Source organism: Hydra vulgaris, chromosome 12 (genome assembly GCF_038396675.1).
Source record: "Hydra vulgaris chromosome 12, alternate assembly HydraT2T_AEP".
Classification (NCBI taxonomy): domain Eukaryota; kingdom Metazoa; phylum Cnidaria; class Hydrozoa; order Anthoathecata; family Hydridae; genus Hydra; species Hydra vulgaris.
Window position 1 is genome coordinate 44,212,501 of NC_088931.1, and position 14,850 is coordinate 44,227,350.

The following is a 14,850-nucleotide window of genomic DNA, read 5'->3' on the forward strand; positions in this document are numbered from 1 at the left end:
TATGTTATTGCAAAACGGAAAAATGCTGACAAAACAGAAATGTGCAGAAAGCAAGTGACATAATGCTTATATTTTATATAAGTACTTCGTATAAGGATATAAGTATAAGGAAGTTGGAGTTTTACTGGTAAATCAACAAGTTTTATCATTACCTAAAAAATTGAATTAAAAACATTTTATAAAAAAATCATATAAAAGCTTATTATTTTTTCCGTCCCAAACTTTTGAACGAGCGTGATTTTATACTCTCGTTCTAAGCTGAGCGAGCATTGTTTATCGCGTCAAAAAGGTTTAAAAATACCATTTACAGGCCTGTTTCATAAGCGCAACGCAATCGCACCCGCCTCATTACAAGCCCTGTATATATATATCACACCCTAGTGGAAATATTTCTTATGAAAAAAAAAGTACACCAGAAACAGATTACATTTTTGAAACCACCGTATATTGTTTTGTTATGACCTATATTTTGAAATATTCTGTCAATATCTAAACAAATTAAAGTGTTCCAAAACACTTAAACAAAAGTTTGAAAAACAAAGCAATTTAATTAAAGTTGCGACATGCAGAACATCAATTAGTATACAAAAACTTCTTCCAAAGCTTTGTTTTCTGATTCACCGATACATACAAGTGAAGTGAACAAATTAAAAAATGCATTTGGTCTCAGTAACGCACAAGGGGCTAAAGTTTTAAGCATTTTTAGAAGTTGGAAAGGTCGCAAATTATTTGAAAAAAATACAAGAAACAAACTGGTTTAATATTATGCCATTTTAAATGAATACTTTGACGTAAGATCTGTTAAATTTAATGAGGGTGAAAAGGTGTTGGCTTACTGCAAAGATATTCTAGGGTGGAAAATATAGTCAAAAAAAGAAATACTTCAAGTGAGTACATTTTAAAAGTTGGCAATGATGGAAGAGCTGGATTTTTTGAAAATTTGTTAAATATCTTAGATCGTTGCAAGGTATCTAAACAAAAAGGTAAAAAAATTTGGTAATGACAAATGTAAAGAAAAAAGATGGTGGGGTTAACAAACTCATAATTATTGCACTTGTCGAAAATTTGCAAGAATCTTACGCAAATGTGAAAATAATAATTGATTTTATTAACTTAAACAGTATTAAATATTTTTGTGCTTTCGAAGTTGGCCAATATTTATTTTGGAATAGAAACTGCAGCTTCAACTCATCCTTGTCCTTGGTGTATAGCTAGCAAAGATGATTTTCAAAATTTTGAATTTCAAGGTGAACATAGAACGCTTGGAATGATTAGATATCAGCTAATAATAACAAAAATGCTTGCAGAAATAAAGTTAAAAAATCAAAGTTATCTGCTGTACCCTATCATGACTGTGTAGACCAATTACTTATCAGTTTACCAAAAGAAACAAAGGTTATAAAAGTTCTTGCTCCGATAGAGCTACATCTTCTCAGTGGAAACACCAACAAACTTTTAAATTATCTTGATTTATATACAAAATCTAAAGAATTTTGTTTTAAAGCAGAGGAGTTGAATGAAAAACTGGGCTTTAAAAGACCAAGGCTTCATGGTGGGCAATTTAAGGGTAGACAGTGTTCAAAACTTTTTGATAATATAGATATTTTGAACAATTTGATCAAGTCTTTTTCACTAGATAATGATGAACATCTTTCTTTCATACCACAGGCCTTTAAATGCTTGAGAGAAGTTAAAGTTAGTTGTTTATCAATCACTTTACAACCCAACTATGAAATAAAAATGAAAGATTATCAAGAAGCTTACGGTAAACTTGGATTAAATATCATCTTAAAATACACGCTTTAGTAAAACATGAAGTAGAATTTTTACAAATGATGTCAAGTGATTATCCAAACAAAGGTCTAGACTATTGGAGCGAACAAGCCTCTGAATCTGTTCATCAAAATTTTAGTCAGTTCTGGGAAAACCGTTACAAGGCATTCAAATGTCACAAAAATTATTCGAAAAGGTTGCATAAAGCTATTATTAAATATAACTCTTGTCATACTTTCTTTTCTAAAAGTCTTACTGATTAACTATTTATATAATTTATTGTGAAAAGTTAGTTAGTAAAATATGAAACAGTTATTGTAAACTTGTTATGTTAAATATCACTAAAAACCACAACAACGAAAACTAAAATCTTCTTTTTAATTGTGTCCAAGTGATCGGACACAATCATATTAAAATTCTAAGAACACACCCCTAACAAAACACCTTTAAAATGTTTTGAATTTTTTTTTATTTTCATATTTATTAGAATCAAAATTTATCAACAAATTTTAAATATCATTTCAAAAAAATATGCCTTTTAAAAGTTGTGAGCTTTTAAAGTTATTTTTTGGAGTTAATTGGGGAATAATAAACTATAAACAGTAATAACTTTTTAATTAAAGAAGATTTTTGTATGAAATTTTAAATCTGTCGATTAATTTTAACCTAGTTTAAAATACTATGAAAATTTTTTTTTAAAATTGAAACCATACATGGGACATAAGGACCTAAATTTTAGGTTTAATATTGTTTTCAGTCTCCAATCATCACAATTTTTTTTAAAACATTTTGCATTAATATGATTAATACAAAATTTTATGAAAGCACCATTTCTGGAAGTTATCTATCATACACACTAAAAATTTTTGACCAGCTTGTTTAACCCACTTTATTTTGTTTTGATATTGACAGAATATTTCAAAATATAGGTCATAACAGAACAAGATACGGTGGTTTCAAAAATGTAATCTGTTTCTGGTGTACTTTTTTTTTCATAAGATATATTTCCACTAGGGTGCTATATATATATATATATATATATATATATATATATATATATATATATATATATATATATATATATATATATATATATATATATATATATATATATATATATATATATATATATATATACATATATATATATATATATAAATATATTTGAATTTTGGGAATTTTAGTTAATGGTAATACCGCAGTATATGCAGTGCGATCAGGCTGGCTAATACCCTGATGTATACCTTATAATTATTCCGAGAATTTCTCTGCTCTCTTTTTAGACTTTACCTAGATTGCGTTTAGCATCATTACAACTTGCAAATGTCATATTTTCTAGTAATCATGCAATGTCTAAGTACATATGCTTATTAGCTCTTGATGACAGGTATAAATTAATTTATCTTAATTTATGATTTATGTTAGTTGATGAGTTGTATGAAGTTTTTTCATAAAGTTTTTAAAAAGTTTATTTTTTAAGAATTTTATAGTTTATTATTATTTTAAGTTTTATTTATTCTTTATATATTAGATTTATTTATATAAATAGTTTTTATATTTTTTAGTTTCTATAAACAGTTTTTAAGTTTGAATCCACTTAAAGATAAGTCTTTTTTTTTTTTTTGATTATAAGTAAATAGAGTTATGACTGTATAATATTTCTTTAATGTAGAGTTAACATAGTAAGAAGTAAATATTGAAGTAAATTAATTAAAGTAAAGGTAATAAAAATATTAAACAAAAAACTTTACTGCTAATAATTATCACAATATTGCTGATACATATGATGATTTAAAATATAGTAATATATTCCTATATTGCTGATATATATGATGATTTAAAATATAGTAATATATTCCTATATTAATGAATAGCAACTTTCAATTAATGTCCTCTACTTTTCTTCTTTTTAGATAATTATATCCATTACTCCCCCTCTCATGGAAACATTCCTTAAATGGCAAAGTTAGCATTTGCTAACATTGCTTCTCATTACCATGTTCATTATTTTCTTACTCTTGATTTCATTTTCTACCTCTGCAATTCTGTTATTTGTACTTGAACAGAATACTATTGTCATGTTTGGGCTGGTTCTTCTAATGAGGCCCTATCTTCTTTAGGCAGGGTCTAAAAACACATTGTAAATTTTGCTGGATCTGCTCTAGCTGCTAAACTTGAGGTTCTTAATAACTGTTGTAAGGTTGAATATCTTTCTCTTTTTTACAAATACAAGGTGTTAACTGTTTTGTGTATAAAGAATTGACTTTAGTTGAAACAAGGTGTTAACTGTTTTGTGTATAAAGAATTGACTTTAGTTGAAACAAGGTGTTAACTGTTTTGTGTATAAAGAATTGACTTTAGTTGAAACAAGGTGTTAACTGTTTTGTGTATAAAGAATTGACTTTAGTTGAAACAAGGTGTTAACTGTTTTGTGTATAAAGAATTGACTTTAGTTGAAACAAGGTGTTAACTGTTTTGTGTATAAAGAATTGACTTTAGTTGAAACAAGGTGTTAACTGTTTTGTGTATAAAGAATTGACTTTAGTTGAAACAAGGTGTTAACTGTTTTGTGTATAAAGAGTATGTATAGCACGAACAAAGTTGAAGTTAAAATCCTTATTAAAAAAATTTTTTAAAAAGATTTTTATTGTTAATAAATGCATCAGTAAAGTATTTTATCAAATAAATGCATCAGTATTTTATCAATGCATTAAAAAAACTGGAACAGATTTCCATGCATTTGTAATGGTATCAATTATTGTAAAATCATAGCCTAAAAGTACAGAAGAATCTCTTGTGAAAAAGTTGTGATGAAATCAACTGATGAAGGTATACTTTTAAACTGTCAGGCTGTGAACATCCACCTTTCAGAAGTTGGACTAAAGACATATCAACCAAAAGAAATACTTGGTTCAGAGGTGTACATTTGTGGTTGCCCGATGGTACCAGATGACCAAATTTTGTGAAGAGCAACTAAAAATATTCCTTTGATACAATTAGTTGCCCATTCGGGCAACGATTGATTTTTATTGGCAGTTTTAGTTTTTTTTTGTTTTTTTTTTAATTCAAAAATTCTATAAAAAGAAAAGTAACTATCTAAAATAATATTTTTTTTAAATTACATTTTTGAAGTGTCATTTTGAAGTTTGTTTTCTACATAAGAAAATTGTATGAGTATTTAAAAGTATTTAATAAAATAACTCGTAAATAAAATCTAAAAAGTTTTATCGTTTAAAGAAAAATACTATTTTCTTTTTCTTTTTTTTCAAATTTCATTTAAAAAATAAAACTAAATTTCATTTAAGGATTTAAAGTTAAAGTAATAAAACTAAATTTACCAAAAAAAAAACTTTGACAGGTGTTGTTAAGAAGCGTTACACAGCTTGCTTTTTTCATAAATGTCAAGAGCGTTCAGTTAGGGAAAAACTTTTTGTAAAATGTAAACATAGAAAGCCTTCAGTTAGGCGAAAACTTTTTTTTTTGAATATATTTAATTTTTTTTCAACATCATTTGTGTGATGTTTATTTAGAAAATATTAGTTTTAAATAAAAATTTACCAGTAACTGAGAATATTTTAAAGAAACAAGTTGTTTTATTAAAAAAAAATTTAATTTTAAAAATTTTAATTTAGTCCTAAAGAAATGTAAAATGGTAAAACATTGAATGTAAAATTTAGTTTCAAATAAATGTAATACAGTTTCACAATTCTTATTAAAAAAGTTTTTTTCTGTCTGCTTACGTAAAATAAAAGTCTCTCCATCATAGATTATCATAAATTATTATAAGCGAAAGGAAATTAAAAACTTTTTTTTTCTTATAAAAAGGGAGAAATGCTCTTGTTTAAGATATTTCTTTTCACAAATATATTTTTTGTTTCTTATTAATTCAATATCGGGTAAAGTTCATTTGACGTAATATTTTTATTGTTTACAAATATTTTAACATTTTTATTGTTTTCAAATATTCTATTGGTAATTGAATGAAATCTATTTATAAATTGTTTATAATCTTTATTAAAAATATTATATTAAATAAATAAATGTTAAAACAAATAAATTGTGACAAAAATAATACCTAATTTAGATTCTATTAACTATTTTTATTTAATTAGTTTAAATAGTTTTTAGCGCAGTTTAAAATTAAATTTAGTTACAACGCGATACTTTTAAATACTTTCAAAACATCAATAGTTTTTAAGCTCCTGTAACAAATAAGATCTTAATAATTACAACACATTAAAAGCAAAGGGTTTTAAAGTATTTGTAAATTGTTTTTTAATATTTGTCAATACTTTGTTGTTGTAAAAAAGAACTTATATTTTTTTGATAAAACAAGCACTCAATTCAAGTGAAAAACCTAATGGTGTTTATTGATAGTGCTTTATCTGAAAGTAGAAAAGGTAATGTTATCAATAGTTTACAATATTACTTTTATTTACGCAAATTATTTCTAGTCTTCGCTTATCCCTATAATAAAAAAATACTAGAATATGCCAGATTCTAGTTTATATAAATTATTTTTTATTAAAACTTTCACTGAATGCGAAATTTTTTTTTAAAAAAAGTGACAGGCAACCAAAATGAACAAACAGGTTACTTTCAGTTGCCCTTCTGGCGACTGAACATAAGTCCGAGTGTACACCCCTGTCGTTATATTTAAAAAACTTTTATCAAAAGTTTTTGTCTTGACAAAATGGAACTTTTTTAAAGTTTGATTTTGTCAATGTCTAACTGTGTTAATGTCCTAAAATTGGCAAAAGTTACTAAGTACTGAATCATTTAATGGACAATTGGAAAAAGATATCAATTATGTTTTATGACTTATTCAAGAATATAAAGTAAAAGAATTGAAAAATTGAAAATACCATAATAATGGTATTTTCAATTTTTTAATTTCACTGCTACCAAATATCAGAAAACACTACCTCTACTTTGTACTTCTTTGGCAACCAGAAACTGCTATCGCTATTCCACTATTTTTTCAAATTTCGAAATTAGTAGCACTACTTTGGATCTAATTTAACATTTATATCTTTAGTTTGTATCTAAAAATTAACAATTAACAATAACTGTTCTACAATAGTGGAATAAGAACAATTTGGGCAGTATGCCACAGTGGTTTGAATTCTAGCTCTGAACCACTAGATATAAGTTTTGGTGCTGGCTCTGGCCAGTAACAAAAATAAATTGACACTAAATGGTTACTTTAAGACATTAAAAAGAGGTAGTCGATTTTTGCTGACCTCAAACACTTTGAGATTGGTAGTTAGGTCGGCATTGCCAAAAGTCCATTTGCTGACCCTAATTCTGAGGGCTGATATATATATATATATACATATATATATATATATAAATATATATATATATATATATATATATATTTTTTTTTAAACATCTTCGCTTCCAACAAGGCTGCAAGCAGCCACTAATTAAAGTTGGAAGTTACTGTAAAAGAAAAGATAAAGATTGTAGAGCAAGATAACGATTGACGGACGATTTAAAAGATTGCAAATTATATGAATCAGGAAAGCAAGATGAAGGAAGCGAATTCTAAAGAACTGATGTTCGAGGAAAAAAACTAGACGAATAAGCGTTTTTGGAGCACTTGGGAACAGTCACAGAAAAAGGATGACACTTAATTGAATGACGAGTAACACGAGAATGAATTTTAGTAGATGGCACAAGAGACGCTAGCTCTTTAGAGCAGTGCCCATTATAATATTAGTAGAAAAGAGAAAGAGAAGCAACATTACAACGATGTGATAATGATTGAAGGTTGGCTGCAAGAGCAGGTCCAACTATGTTTACAATGCGTTTTTGCACCTTGTCTAAAAGAGAAAGGGCATCATTAGAAGATCCGCCCCAGATATGGCAACAGTATTCCATACAAGGCCGGATTTGAGATTTATAGAGATAGAGAATAAGAAAGTGGCGAGCTCGATAAAGAGATGCAACCTTAGCAGATGCTAATTTTACAACCGATTTGATATATGGTTTCCAAAAAAGATTGGAAGTAAGAGTTAATCCTAGAAGATGAAAAGTAGATGACTCATCGAGCACATCACCGTTCATAAATATAGGAAGATCTAAATTATTGCGATAACGATTGGCTGAAAAAAATTGAGTTTTATCTGAATTAAAGTTCACCAGCCACTGTAAGCCCCATGCTGTAGCAGAAGTGAGATCCTTTTCAAGCTCAAATGCCCCGCCAAGCAATCAGAGGGTGTTGGTTTCTTATCACGACAAGAATAAATAGTAGTATCATCAGCAAACAATGCCACCTTAAATGTGAGAATATCTGGAAGATCGATATATATATATGGAAGGAAGATACATATATATATATATATATATATATATATATATATATATATATATATATATATATATATATATATATATATATATATATATATATATATATTATATATATATATATATATTATATATATATATATATATATATATATATATATATTATATATATATATATTACATATATATATTATATATATATATATATTATATATATATATGATATATATATACATATGATATATATATATGATATATGCTTGGGTTGATGTTAGAGTTTGGTTTTATTTGAACATTGGTTATCGCATCCTTACGGTAAATGATTATTATAAATTTCAAATACACCGTAAGGATGCGATAACCAATGTTCAAATAAAACTAAACATCAACAGTAGCACTTTGAATTTTTTTATTGGTTGCAACTTAAACTCACTACCTTATTTGCTTAGAGAAAGCACTTGCAATTGCACTACCAAATGAAGAGTCCACAGTCGAGTTGCAAAAATGCATATCAAGTTGCACTCCCGCCCATCTCTAATATATATATGTATATGTAAATATATATATATATATATATATATACATATGTATATGTATATGTATATGTATATATATATATATATATATATATATATATATATATATATATATATATATATATATATACATATATATATATATATATATATATATATATATATATATATATATATATATATATATATATATATATATATATATATATATATATATATATATATGTAAACACTGTGTACATATATTTACTCAAATCATGTGTGTATAAACACGTAAATTTTGATTAAATATATGGAAACAGTGTCAAATCCTTTGATAATTTTCTCAACATTAGAAAACTATCAAAGGATTGAAGAATTGACTTTTATTTAACTAACAAAGGATTTAAGAACTTTTATTTGTTACTTCTTTACTATACTCCCAGGTAAGTAGTAGATTCGAGAGCTAAACAATCAATCCAGCAGTTGAATATGTCAATAATTAAAGTTCCACATGATAAAGATAATTGCGATGAAGTGACTATATCAAATTTTTTTTCAAAAAGATTTACAAAATTGTTATTTTTAACAAGATTTAGTGACAACGGTGAAATTCCAAAGTGTCACAAGTCAAATTTTACTTATGATGTGCCCTAATTTATTTTTTCTTCAGTAGAGATTATATCAATTTCGTTTTCTTGTCTTCATTTTGTAATTGTTTTATTTTTTTTTTTGCTTTATTAATTTGTGCCATAAAGAAACTTTGATTTTTGAAAAAAAAAGCAATTTCATTTTTCAAAACATAATATAGCATTTGATATTATAGCTTCAATTGAAGCAATGTTATTGAATGAAGCAATATTATAGCATTTGGTACTATAGCTTCAATTGAAACAATGTTAAAGCATTGTTTCAAAGCGTCATTTGAAGCAATATTTTAGTATTTAAAATTAAAGCTTCAATTGAAGCAATATTAAAGCATTCAAAGCATTGAATGAAGCAATATTAACATTTGGTATTATAAATTCAATTGAAACAATGTTAAAGCATTCGATATTAAAGCTTTAATTGAAGCAATATTATAGCATTCGATATTAAAGCATTGAGTGAAGCAATAGTATAGCTTCAATTAAAACAATATTATAGCATTCAATATAAAAGCTTCAATTGAAGCAATGTTATAGCATTCAATATTAAAGCATTGAATGAAGCAATATTATAGCATTTGATATTATAGATTCAATTGAAACAACATTATAGCATTTGATATTAAAGCATTAAATAAAGCATTGAATGTAGTAATGAATAAAGTATTGAATAAAGTAATGAATGAAGCAATGAATAAAGTATTGAATAAAGCAATGTATTATATTAAAGATATTATAAGCAGCACATTGTTTTTCAAAAGATTTTTATGTAGATTTTTTATAAGCCATTGGTTTGTATGATACAATCAAAGTTTTGTTTTGAGTTTTGTGGATATGTACTTATGAAAAGGTCTTTGCAAATACACAATTAAATTAGGAAAATTGTTTATTTTATATAAGGGCAAATCCATGTGGAAACATCCAGGGCATGCAACCCTAAGACTCATTTTGCTAATTTTTACACTACTCAAAGATTTTAATAAGTTACGAACATTTCCATAATTTTATCATCTAATTCCAAACAGTTTTAAAGATCTTCAAACTTTGCCTTTAACCAACAAAAATCCGCCATTTTGAAAAATGGTTTTGATCATTGTTTTTGCTCTGTGTGCAATGGAAAGCTGAAAATATGTATACTTTCATATTTATAGTTAAGTTAGAGTTATTACAAAGAATTGGAGAGTGGTCTTTTTTTAAACAGAAAAAGAAACATTGTCAAATTTACTTAAGTTTGTTACTTAAAAAACAGGAATTATGAAAAATGAAAGGAAAAAAAAAGGTGGTACTCTAGTGCATAATACACATCAGTTGATGTTTAATAATTTTTAAAAAATTTTACCACCCACCCTAAGCTTGTTAAGACCCCCTCCCCCCTTTTGTTAAATTTTACTTGTTACGAACAAAAAAAATGTATCCCAAATCTAAAAAAAAAATTTCAGTTATTATTTCCTAATTTTTGGGATCCATTTAGTTCTTAAAAATTAGGAAATATAAACTATAGGAATATAGGAAGAAAGGAAAAATTCCCACTCACCTGTTTGTTAAGACTACCTCAATATTTAATAAAGATGTTACCATCAATTTTTGCATTTCATTATTTTATCATTTTCTACATTATATGTGCCACAATGTGTTTTATATGATGGAGCATTTATTATTTTATTTAGTTTGGAATTTAATAGTTTATAAAATTGAGCCTAAAATCTAATTCATAGTCAGAATGTAATAGTTATTAGATCTTCAGTTAATGATCAGTTGATGAGAAATACTGAACATGTAAAAAAGATGTTTTGTACACAAAGAATACCTACAAAATCTTTCATTACTGTCATAATAAATAAGTTCTGTAAATATAAATCTAAAAAAGTTATTTTATGACAAATACATGCATTGAAAAGTAATATTTTTAACATTTATACTGATAAAAGTTATCTTGTCCATTAAAAATATTTCATATTTTTCATCAAAATTTAATTTTTTAATACTTTTTTTATATTATATAATTACATGTTTATTACTTTATTTATGCACTTTATATATAATTATAGCTATTGTAATGAAAAACTACGAAAATAATTTTGGCACAAAAAACTCAATTTTGTCCCACTGTGCAATAGTGGTGAATGTTATTGGTAATTCAAGAGGTGATGTTTCTATTAGTGCGCTATCTTTTTCAATTGTTTTTGGAGTTGTGAAGGAAGTTGTAAATAAAGGAAGAGAAATGGTTATAAAACATACTGGTTAAATAATCGAACAAAATTTAGTCTTATAAACTTGTTCAACTCTTTCAATCAATAGACAAATTAAGTTTTTATTCACATGTAATAAATGAGGGGAGATAGGAAGGGGGAGGGGAAGGAACGGGGTATTAATAAACAGGAATGTAGGAATTCTTATTTTTATTTCTACAAGTGAGTTAATATTTTCTAATTTTTATAACTTGAATGGTCTCAGAAATTAGAAAATTATTATCAAAAAATATTTTTTTGTTTTTAGTTTTAAGATACTGTTTCTTTGTTCACAAAATCAGGAATGCAGATATTTTTTCCTGGTTTTTAATGTTCAAAAGCTCTAAATATGTTGGTTGGCTTATGATCTCCAAAAAAAAAAATTCATAAGATTTAATAATTCGGAAGTTATTGTTTTTAAGCCTGGAATCCTTGCTAAAGACTGCTTATTCATAAACTTTTTCCATTAGTAATCCATAAGCTTTTTTATATTTTTAGAGCTCCTGGATACTAAAAACTAGAGTGAAATTTTTTTGTGACTCTTAAACCAGAGTCTTTTTGGGACTACACATCCCTGAATAAAATCCAATAAACAGGGGAGGGGCTCTTAATATGCTCAGGGTAGATGGGAAAATTTTTCGAAAATTATTAAACATCAACTGCTGTGTATTATGCCATTAAAAGTGCCACCTTTTTTTAATTTAACAAGTTGAAAGGAAAAAACTTAACTTTCAAAGTTACAAATAAAAAAGTAAATTTGACCATGTTTTTTTTTGTTTAAGAAAAGACCACTCTTCAATTCTTTTTAATAACTCTTACTAAACTATTCAGAACAACATAAAAAAAAAAGTAATAATAAAAAATCGAGCTACATTAGCATTTTTGTAATTAAACTCGCCCCCAGTAAAATTGCAATGAAGGTCAAAATTCTAATTTGTTATGTTTATTTTTAAATATTTCAAGTTGTTTTATTGGATTCCTCAAAATATGTAAGCTTTCCACTGCACACAGAACAGAAACAATGACCAAAACCATTTTTCAAAATAGCAGATTTTTGTTGGTTCAAGGCAAAATTTGAAGAGTCATATCTTTGAAAATGTTTAGAATTAGATGATTAAATTTTGATAATGTTCATAACTTATTAAACTCTTTGAGTGGTATAAAAATTAGCAAAATCTAAAACTTAGGGTTGCAATCTATAAAAAAATTGGATGCTTTCACATGGTATTGCCCGTAGTAAAGATAAATTCATACTAATTGTATGTCTCTTCTTTATCATTATTGCTAGATATTTTTCTGTGTTTCCTAATAATTTTTATTTCCACTCGTATTTTTTTGGTATTTTTTAAAGTTTTTATTTTCACTTACAATGCTATACATTAACCAAATTTTATTTATAACAAAAAAATTTTTACTCTTAAAAGTAAATTTACTCTTAGAAGTAAATTTGCACTCTTAGGTTTGACTTTGCACCTTTAGGGATACCTTTAGCACCTTTGAATGGCTTAGGGGTGAAAACAGATGTTTTCTGAGACAAACAGAATGCTGCTTTCATCACACCTGAGAGAGTATTTTTATTGAGACACCATACTGTGTTTTCATTAACTATCAATTTATACTCCCAATCATACAGGGTTGGAAAAAGCCTAGACCAGGGGTTCTATTTTTATTTTAAATCTGTTAAATTTTTTTTTTGTTTAATGATATTGAAAATTAGTAAAATTTTCTACTTGTGAAAAAAACTTTTAGAATTGGTAACATGTTTACTACTCATACAACAAATATCAATCAAGCATTTTAATTTATTGAAAATAGCTGTTTACACTTGTAAACACTATATATATTTAATATGAGTTTCCCAAAAACTAGACTCTGCATAGAGTTAGGCTAAAATGTGCATTTTTTATTAATTAGTTCATTCTGCATATTTACAACCTTAACTCAATCAAAACATTTTTATTTGGCTAAGTTTTTGTTTTTGTAGCATTGACAGTATAAAAGAAGCAGCATTGCAAGGCTTAAAATTAGTATCTCCTCTACCTTCTTATTCAGATATATGTACTTGTATATTTGAAAAGGTATTATAAATAGTTTTTATAAGAAAATTCTATTTTTGTTGAGTTTCATATTTTTTTGTAATTTTAATTTATTTTTATTACAATATATAAAAATTATATAAAGAAGGTTTAAATATTTAAATAAAAAGAGAATTTTTAACATTTTTAGATGAATGAACAAAAATTAAAATATGAAATGAATGTATTTTCACCTACTGTTTATCAAAAGGTTTTCATTTTTTATTTTCACCTCCAGTTTTTAAAAGACTTATTTTAGTTAAGCATTTTCACTTTTTTTTTTACATTTAAAAATTTTATTACATTTATACATTTTTTATAAATATTTAGTTAGAGTTATATTTTTTTATAAATGTTTTTACTTGTTTTTAATTGTTTAATCTCTCTATTTGATTAGATATTATGGTATATTCAACAATGCTTTCGCTTTAATGCAAATATATCTGATCAAGATGAGCTAAATGGGCTTACTTTAAAAAAATCTATTTTATTTTTTAACACCTATATTCCTCAATATCAGTCAGAAGGTTTTCATATTTTCATTTATTTTTTTTATTTCATGAATCGAAAGTATATATATATATGTGTGTGTTTATATATATATATATATATATATATATATATATATATATATATATATATATATATATATATAATATATGTATATATATATATATATATATATATATATATATATATATGTATATATATCTATATATAGTAGAAAATAAAACTGATGATTGCAACAGCATAAAACTTAAAGTTGTGAAAATCACATAGTTTTATTTTCTACTATATTATAGCTCTGACTAGTTTATCGAGCACTTTCTTGATAGTATATGCACAAAATAGCATCACTACATATATATATATATATATATATATATATATATATATATATATATATATATATATATATATATATATATATATATATATATATATATATATATATATATATATATATATGTATATATATATATATGTATATATATATATATATATATATATGTATATATATATATATATATATATATATATATATTAAATGACGACATCTTGTATGAGAGTTGAATAAGTTTAATATATGAACATCAATAAATACGAATTCACTCAATACTAATTTTTTTATTTTATCTAAGGAATTTTCGCTAGATTATTGATACTAGCATCTTCAGCTTTAATTAAAAATTATTAATTAAATTAAATTACAAACAAACGGTAACGCCACTTTTTAATGGCTTCTTTAAATTTCGCTTTAATTGGGCTTCTTTAATATTACGTAGGTATAAAAAAT

At 25.4% G+C, this 14,850-nt stretch overlaps 1 protein-coding gene across 2 annotated transcripts in view; it reads left to right on the plus strand.

Annotated features, from left to right (window-relative positions):
- Positions 1–14,850, plus strand: part of LOC101239838 (proteasome adapter and scaffold protein ECM29) — a 197,031-nt gene that overhangs the window by 81,351 nt on the left and 100,830 nt on the right. For both annotated transcript variants that reach the window (XR_010642456.1, XM_065813388.1), the window contains exons 16-19: positions 3,057–3,160; positions 13,463–13,556; positions 13,705–13,764; positions 13,951–14,080. Coding sequence is in view for 1 of the 2 variants with exons in the window: in XM_065813388.1 (XP_065669460.1) it covers positions 3,057–3,160; positions 13,463–13,556; positions 13,705–13,764; positions 13,951–14,080 (388 nt within the window). In the remaining variant the exon portion in view is untranslated. The remainder of the gene's footprint in view (positions 1–3,056; positions 3,161–13,462; positions 13,557–13,704; positions 13,765–13,950; positions 14,081–14,850) is intronic.